Genomic DNA, 9,086 nt, shown 5'->3' on the forward strand with positions numbered 1-9,086 from the left:
CCAACAAAAAGGGATCCTTGAAACAAACTGCCCTCCAACTACCTAGACAGCAGAGGGCGCACGTGAGCTACGAATCTTACAAACGACTTGAAACCATCAACTCGGGCTGTGAAATTCAGACATGCGCAGAGCCCTCTTTGTAGCTGTCTATTTCTAGCTTTATCTCTGTATCTATCTCTACATCTATCTATTTTTCTCACAACAGTGCCGCGGGGTAGAACAGAGACCTGGGGAAGATAATAGAGATGAGTAAAGACTGGGTTTTCCACAGGGATTGGTGGACACGGGACCTCAGTTCGAGCTCTCGGCCGGGAGAGCGCCACCATCCACCGTGCTCTGTTCCGCCTCATCGCTAGATGGCGCTCCAGCCAACCGAGCCACGCAGCCGGGGCTACACTGCTTTTTTTTTCCCCCATGACGTCTCCTGCTTGAGCAGGTGTGGGATGAAAGGGGAAAGAGTCTATGAACCTTCGCTCCCAGGAGAGGAGCCCCAGGTGAAATGTCATTGCCAGGGGCCATTTCATGGAAATCAGAAAATTGACCTTCTAAGAGGTCACTGGCTTCTCAGGGTGAAGGTCACTCCCAGGTGGGGCATTTCGGGTGTCCTCGCAGTTGTCAGAGAGAAGACCAGGAACAGGGGTAGTAAGTCCTGTGAAACAACGGCCAGGGAGGAGTGAGGGAGCCCGTCAAGATACCCAATTTTTGCTTTGGTGCACCCAGTGAGAACCCACGCCATGTTAATACCCGCGCAAGATCAGGGAAAACAGCGAGCCCCTTCTGACGGTGGCATGACTCACATTCACAATGCTGTGCAACCACCACCACTATCAATTTCCAAAAGGCTTGAATAACCCCAAGAAACTCCCCCAGTCACTGGTAACCTCAAATCCACTGTCTCTATGAATTTTCCTGTATAAATGGAATCTTACAATACGAGGTCTTTGAGGTCTTATTTCACTTAGTGCAATGTTTTCAAGGTTCATCCATGCGATAGGATGTATCACTTTCATTGATTTTAAAAATATATATATATAACTTTATTGATTTCAGAGAGAGGAAGGGAAAGGGAGAGAGAGAGAAACATCAATGATGAGAGTCATTGATCGGCTGCCTCCTGCACGCCCCCGGCTGGGGATGGAGCCCGCAACCCGGGCCTGTGCCCTGACCGGGAATCGAATCTTGATCTTCTGGATCCTAGGTCGCTGCTCAACCACCGAGCCACGCCGGCCGGGCAGTTTCATGGCTGTTTATGGCTGAATAATACCGCATCGTGGTGATCTACCACATTTTGTCAGTCACTCTCTGCTGATGTTTCCTCCTCTGTTGTGAGTAGAGCTGGAAAGACAATGGATGTGGGAGGATTCGCTCAAGCCCCTGCTTTCGATTGGTCTGAGTATGTGCTCTGAGTGGAATTTCTGGACCATGTGGAAATTCTGTTTAGCTTTTTTTTTTTTTTTTTTAAAAAGAATGTTTTTAAATTTAATTTAATTTTTTCCATGACCATTTGTCCCATCTATGCTCTTTTCCACCTCCACCCACCCCTCACCCTGTTTAACTTTTTGCTTTTATTACCATTTTACATTGTAAGAGCCTCATAGCCATGTAACTCTTTGAAAATTAGTTAGTCCGCCTGACTCATAGTTTCTGAAAATGGTGACAAGATTCACCTCAGGGGGTTGTTATAAAGTTGAGTAACAGCAGGCAGAGCATAGCATCGTTGCAGTTGTTCAATAAACTATAATCGTGAAGACACGAAACTTGCTCATTTCTTGAATGGCCCCAGAAGTGGAGGACGCACCAGAGGTGAGCTGTGAGCTGCCACGCACCCGGCTCCCGCCGTCCAGGCTGAGCTGCCGATCCCCACGCCGCCTCCACGCCACGTCGACACTAGATTCCTCCCTCAGGTCCCACCTCCGTTGTCACTTACTGTTTTCTGTTGTCAAAAGAAATTCTTGCCCTGGCCAGTGTGGCTCAGTGGTTGGAGCATCGGCCCAGGCACCGAAGGCTCTCCGGTCAAGGGCGCATACCTCGGTTGCAGGGTCCCTCCTCTGCCCTGGTCAGATGCGTGCAGAAGGCAACGAATCGGTGTGTCCCTCTCACATCAATGTTTCTCTCTTCCCCCCCTTCACCCCTCTTCCACTCTCTAAAAAGCGATGGGAAAATATCCTCCAGTGAGGATTAACAAACAAAACAAAAACAAAGAATTCTTAATTAGGGTAATGCATTTTATAATAGACTTTATTTTTTGGAGCAGTTTTATTGTTTTTTATTTTTATTCATTCATTTATTTATTTTTGCAAGAGAACATTTATTTGGTAAAATTACAGAGGTGGAAGAAGTAGTTCCTAGAAGAACTGGGCTTAGGAAACAAGTTACAGAGGCAAAGAAAGGGCCCTTAGAGCTTGGAGTAAGGAGGCTAATGGGAAAGCATGGGGGGGGGGGCACAGGGAAAGGCACAGAGCTCTCCTGGGCTCCCTGGCCCCGCACAGAAGCACAGTCTTCCCCGCGACCAATACCTTTCACCACACTGGGACATTTGTTACAAGTGATGACATGACACCTCATTATCACCCACAGTCCACACATTTTTTTTTTTTTTTAAGGGCCTAATTTTACTCGCTTAGCAAGGAAGAGTGCTGAGGTGAGAATATAGGTTTCCTTATCAAAAGCCCATGAGCGGAATCAAAACCCCAAGTATTTACAGCCAGACCACCTTCACATCACATCTCAGAGAAGGGCCCTAGCTCCGCCTTTCCCAGCAGAAGCTGCGGATTCTTTCCCATGAGAACGATTGCGCCTCTCCAGCCCTTCTGCCCACACACAGCATCAACAATATTTCCACACTCTCTCCTTGTTATAGTTCTGGGTCAGCGAGCACCATTTTTTCCCAAATGCTTCCGAATCCTCGGTACATTCCCAGTAGATCATATGTTTGAACCAGAAGGGAAATATACATTTTGCGAGGTCTACAGAGAAGAAAGAAGCCATGGGAATAAGAAAGCTTTCTTTTTTGTGTTTCCTCTTCAGCCTCACACATACACACACACACACGCGCACACACACACACGCGCGCACACACACACGTTTCCCACCCTGTTCTATTCCACCAAAAACATACGGCATCAGTACTGGTGGGGGACTGAGGTTCTGCTAAAAGATTTCTTTGAACAGGATTGAAGCACTCATCTATATCTTTGGTGTAATGTGGTTTTCATACCACCAGAGACCTGCAAACGACTTATTTTCACAATTTAATTCACTGCACGACCCATTCTGAGAACCCTCTTGGGGATCTCGGCGAACCTCATCTCCAGCACCCACGGTGACCACCTTGGGGTCTCCGGAGGCAGGACACTCACCTTCCTCAGAGCAGTACTTCCAATAGCCTTTGAAGCTATGGGTTAAGGAGCACCACTTGTGTTTTGCCTTCATCTTGACGCAGTCATAGAACACCCCGTCTTTGTAGCGGAAGGGAAAGAAACATTTGCCACCTAGACAGAACAAAAATTCTGGGAGGATTAGTTGAGATGTTACAAAGTTCCTTTCCCCCCAAGGACGCTGCTGCTCTGAATTCAGACCCGCTGCCTATGGTTCCAGAGAGCTGTGGACTTTAGGGGAGCTGTTGGGTCTCCACCAATAAAGGTTTTGTGTTTTGTTTTTTTAATATGTTTTTATTGATTTTAGAGAGATAGGAAAAGAGAGGGAGAGGGAGAGAGAGAGAGACATCGATGTTAGAGAAACATTTGTCAGTTGCCTCCTGTATGCCCCCCACTGGGAACCAAATTGGCAACCTTTTGGCGCATGAGAAGACACTCCAGCCAACCGGGCCACACCGGGCAGGGCTATACACTTTTTAAATGTTTACCTTTATAATAGATGATTCTTGTCTTGCTTTAAAAGATCTCCTGGTCCTTAGAGCCTACCTACATTTCCTACATTTTCTTCTTAAATTAAATGATTTTATTTATTTTACATTTAAAATTGGATTAAAGAAGAACTTAATCCAGTTAAGAGAATTAAGATGCAAGAGGGGAATGCAGCTTAATTTTCTTCCAAGTAGCTATTAAATAATGATAAATCAATGATAAAAATAAACCACCCGTACATTTAAACATCCATACATTTAGAACCATGATTAGATTCTAATACGACATCCTGGGATCCATTCTATGTGTTCTTCAAGTTTACTGAAAGGTAAGATAGATGGTGGTAAAATGAGCAGGGTCAGCAGCCATCATGCATCGGAAAATATTACTTATTATTATTATTTCACTCTTTCTAGGCTGATACCATGCTATTTTTTAAAATCCTCACCTGAGGGTATGTTTTTATTGATTTTAGAGAGAGAGGGAGGGAGAGAGAGAGAAATGTCGATGTGTGAGAGAAATATTCATTGGTTGTCTTCTGAATGTGCCCTGACTGGGGATCAAACCCAAAACCTAGCTATGGGCCCTGACTGGGAATTGAACCTGAAACCTTTTGGTTTATGTGTCAACGCTCCAACCAACTGAGCCACGAGGCCAGGTCTGATTCTATGCTATTTATATTACTATATTTATGGTTTGTTTAAATACCTGATAACACAAGTGCTTTTTTTTTTAATCCTCACCTGAGGATATTTTTTCCATTGCTTTTCAGAGAGTGTGGAGGGGAGAGAGAGAGAAACATCGATGTGAGAGAGACACATCGATTGGTTGCCTCCCACATGTGCCCCAACTGGGGCCAGGGATGGAGCCTGCAACCGAGGCACATGCCATTGGCCAAAATCGAACCCAGGACCCTTCAGTCCGGGCCAACGCTCTAACCACCGAGCAAAACTGGCTAAGGCACAGCACTATCTTTATTTACGATTTTCTTAATTACTATTGGACATTATTTTCTATGAATTTTCACATTTCTCTATTAGATTGGTGGAAATGAAAGTGTACAGACATATAATGCCAGTTGGAATTGAACCTGATGATCCTTCGGTGCTCAGGCCAATGCTCTAACCACCGAGCACACTGACCAGGGCAATAGTAAAAGTTTTATGATCAACTTACCTTTCCTTTCCGGAAAGTAAGGCTCAATTTCTGAAAAATAAAATTTGAAGCTGACATTTATTTCACTCTTAGGTCTTCCAACCAAGAACATCCCATCTTTTAAAATTTGCTTTATGTTCTTCAGTATGATTTTATTTACTTCACATAAGTCTTGCACATTTCTTGCCGATTTAACTCCAAAGTGGTTTTCGTCAATGACGTAAAGTGAAATTTTCATCATTTTTCATCAATGTAAAGTTCTTACCAGCAAAGAGAAAAACTATGGATTTTGTATGTTTATCTTATATCCAGCCACATAGTCAGATTCTTTCATTAAAACTAGTCAGTCATCTTACTAGTGTTCCTAGGGATTTTTAAGTTTACAATCATAAAATAATCTTGTCTGTTATTTTTTATAGGTTTACGGATTATTTCCTTTTGCTAGAACCACCCCTCCCCCCAATAATGTTAACTAGTGCTGGTCAAAATAGACACCTCTGACCTCTGTACTTTCCTGGTTTTAGTTGGAATGGCATTCAGGTTAAGAATGTTCATTTTAGCATAGTTAATAATAGTACAAAACATAGAAACCAATCCAAAAATATTCATCACTAAAGGAATTTTTAAAACAAAATATAGCTTTATAACATTATACAGGAAAGATGAGATATAAATAGACATGGAAATTTCTGGACTTCAGCTGTAGGTGACAAAAGACATTTCCTATTTCATTATGTTCTATAAGACTACTTTTGCAAAAAGAAAAATCACATTTTAAAGTTGAAATATTTGATCACTCAAAAATATTAACAGTAAAATTTACACTAAAATTATGATTGCTCTTGTTTCCTTTTTCCTAAACTATTTTTAACATAAAATGTACTTTTTCTTATATACAAGGACATAAAATAGCAGTTTTTAATGAAAAATGCAATTCTTTTTTTCACTCGAATGATTTTTAATGTTGTCCCTTTCTTTTTTTAAAATTTATCTTTATTGTTGAAAGTATTATAGATGTCCCCTTTTCCCCCTCCATTGATCCCCTCCACCCTGCATCTACCCCACCCCCAGGCTGTCCCTGTATTATTGTCTGTATCCATGGGTTATGCATTTATGCAGAGAAGTATTTTTTTTTAATTTATCTTTATTGTTGAAAGTATTACAGATGTCGCATTTCCCCCCGCATTGATCCCCCATAAAAGTCCTTTGATTAATCTCTCCCCACCTACTCCCCTATGATTCTTACCAGGAAAAGAAGTATAGTATTCAATGCCTTCACATTTTATTGCAAACTATAAAAAGAAACTGTAATAAAAGAGTTTTGATCAACTCACCTATAGTTGAAAAATCTTCTGAAAGACACAATTTTAAACAAACATTTATTTCACTAGATTAAGCCTTTAAAATAAAATAAAAATAAAATATTTCACCAAATGATATTCTAGTAAGAATAGTAATATTTTTAAAAAATGTTTTTATTACTTTTTAGAGATAAGAGTAAGGGAGAGGGAGAGAGAGACAGAAACATCAATAAGAGAAAAACATCGACTGGCTGCCTCCTGCACGCCCCCTGCTGGAGACTGAGCCTGCAACCCGGCATGTGCCCTGGCCGGGAATTGAATCTTGACTCCAGGTTCATGGGTCAACGCTCAACCCCTGAGCAACTAAGACTCTTGACAGAGAAGTAATATGCAGAAAAATATGACACTGATATTTCAGAAGGCCAGGCACTAACACTGGAGACATTTAAGGACCATCTTAATTAGTTTCTTTCACTTCTATGTTCTTTTTAATGCACATACAGAAGTGAGATCCCATTTAAAAAAATTTTTGTCCACGTCAAAAAGTGTTCTTTTTCAGTAAGCATAAAATAAAACTTCTACTTGATAAGAAAGGCGTGACCATAGTTAACCCGAGAGCATCTTTTCTTTTTCTGTTTTTTTAAACCTTTACCAGTCCCCCCAAGTTTGATGTTATCTTTCAGCGCAAAGGCGGCCCCAGGAATACTTAATGTCCTATGAAAAATGTCTCTCACCGCCATGGGTGACCCTGGCCCAATCTTCCGTTCCCATTCGTTGAGCCCCCCCCTTCTTTAAAGCCTATTAGTGGGTCACGTCTGTTAACTGAAAAGACCTGAAAAATATAGAAAGCATCTTTTTCTGTCTCAGAGCGCCTGAAAGAAGCGTGGCCCTGCCCTCCGCGGCATCGCAGGCTTGATTGTGGGGGGCCCGAGCCCCCCCCTGCCGCGGGCGCCTCACCTCTCCTGGCGACGGAAACGGCGGTGACCACGCCGAGGAGCCCGCAGGGCCAGGCCCGCAGGAGCCCCGCGCGCAGCCCCATGCTCCCGCTCCCCAGGACCTCAGCGCCCCGCCTCCCCCCGCCCCGCCTCCCCCTTCCCCCCCTTTCCCCTTTGGCCCAGCTCCTCCTTCGCCCCTCCCCTCCCTACTCCTAAAGCCCTCGCTTCTCAGCTCCTTTCTCCTCCCCCTCTTCCTCCTCTCCCTTTCCCTCCCCCTCCCTCTTTCCCTCCCCTCCCCTCCCCCCTCCCCCTTCCTCCCCCGCCTCCTGCTCCTCCTGCCCCTCCCCCACCCCTCCGTCTCTCCGCTCTTCCCTTCTCCTCTTCTCCTTTTTCACCCCCCCCACCCCAAAGCTAGACCCCTTTGCATAGGAAGAAATACAGGGGGGAAACTTAAGATAACTGGCACTTTATATAGACAAAGGTGTCACCCCAATAAATGCAATAAAAAGGGGAAAGAATAAAGACAGACGAGGATTTGAAGAGTCCTGATGAGGAATTTCAGGTTGTTGCCAAGACGGCGATCTTCACGGATCACAGCAGCAGTCACAGGCGACGAACCTGCCTGAAGGCCGGGCCTGAGGGCCCCGGAGAGGCCCAGGGAGGCGGCCCGGAGGCGCGGGTCTGGGGCCCGATGCCAGCGCGGAGCGCGCCCCGCGGCCCCCCGCGGCCCCCCCGCGCCCCCCGCGCCCCCTCCGCGCCCCCTCCGCGCGCCCCGCGCCCCCCGCGCCCCCTCCGCGCCCCCCGCGCCCCCTCCGCGCCCCCTCCGCGCGCCCCGCGCCCCCTCCGCGCCCCCTCCGCGCCCCCTCCGCGCCCCCCGCGGCCCCTCCGCGCCCACTCCGCGCGCCCCGCAACCCCTCCGCGCCCCTCGCCCCCTCCGCGCCCCGCAACCCCTCCCGCAGGGCCTGCGCTCTGGGCGCCCTGCAGGGCTGCAGGCGGCCTTGCGGTTCTCAGGAGCAGGTGATGCGAGATTCACAGTCGCTGATGCACTTCCCAGCTGTGAACAGTGGGATTAATTGTGGATTCTGAAACACACTCTCTTGTATTATTTTTTTAAAAATTTGCTTTTATTGATCTGAGAGAGAGAGGAAGAAAGAGGGAGAAGGAGGGAGAGAAACACGAACGTGGGGAACATGGATCAGGGTTGCCTCCCACATGCCCCAGACCCGGGGCGGAACCGAAACCGGCCACACGTGCCCGGCCCGGGAATCGAACCAGCGCCCCCTGGGTGGATGGGATGCCTCCCAACCCGCGGAGCCCCGCCGGCCAGGGCTTCCCGGCATCATTTCTACGTCTAAGGTGCGTGAGGTTCACTCGCCGCGTATCTAGGGCGCAGACTCACGTTTAAAGGTAAATAGTGACGTAATGAAACGAGCGCGAAAGGTGCCTGTCAGCATCTTACACCGGGAAGGAGCCTTGGTAATGCCCAAGGTAACTGACTGCTCAGAGCCCGGGACTCCGGGAAAGGCTGAGTAGGCGGCTGGAGGGTCTGGCCGAAAGTCAAGGGCACAAGGTATCCAAGTGGTGAGACCTGGAGACGCTGAACAAAACGCAGAGAGAAAGAGCCGCATAAAGAGGCGGGAAAAGAGACGAGGGCCCGGAGGGAGAGGGGGAGGGGAGGCGAAAGATGGTGCAGGGGACAGAGAAAGAGGTAAAGGCAGAGACCGGGACCGAGGCCGGGGGGCGGGGGGGGGGGGGGGGGGGGAGGCTGCACCTGAGAAAATGAAACCTCAAACCTCTGATCCTGAAAACACCCAAACCTGGGAAATGAG

The 9,086-nt window shown here is 46.9% G+C and overlaps 1 protein-coding gene across 1 annotated transcript; it reads right to left on the minus strand.

Moving 5' to 3' along the window:
- Positions 1–2,220: 2,220 nt before the first annotated feature.
- On the minus strand, positions 2,221–7,361 carry BSPH1 (binder of sperm protein homolog 1). The gene is made up of 5 exons (XM_087827445.1): positions 7,280–7,361; positions 6,356–6,373; positions 5,043–5,072; positions 3,360–3,491; positions 2,221–2,966 (listed from the first exon to the last, which is right to left on the minus strand). Exons 1-5 carry the CDS (start codon positions 7,359–7,361, stop codon positions 2,827–2,829), a joined length of 402 nt encoding a protein of 133 aa, XP_087683571.1. The 3' UTR covers positions 2,221–2,826.
- Positions 7,362–9,086: the final 1,725 nt, after the last annotated feature.

This window comes from Miniopterus natalensis, chromosome 18 (assembly GCF_054644295.1).
Source record: "Miniopterus natalensis isolate mMinNat1 chromosome 18, mMinNat1.hap1, whole genome shotgun sequence".
In the NCBI taxonomy this organism is placed as follows: Eukaryota; Metazoa; Chordata; class Mammalia; order Chiroptera; family Miniopteridae; genus Miniopterus; species Miniopterus natalensis.

Coding starts and splice junctions, on each gene's coding strand:
- BSPH1 (XM_087827445.1), bottom strand. CDS start 7,361: ATGGGGCTGCGCGCGGGGCTCCTGCGGGCCTGGCCCTGCGGGCTCCTC. Junction 3,492..5,042: donor TTACTTTCCGGAAAGGAAAG/GTAAGTTGATCA, acceptor TGTTCTGTCTAG/GTGGCAAATGTTTCTTTCCC. Junction 2,967..3,359: donor GAAGTACTGCTCTGAGGAAG/GTGAGTGTCCTG, acceptor TCTTCTCTGTAG/ACCTCGCAAAATGTATATTT.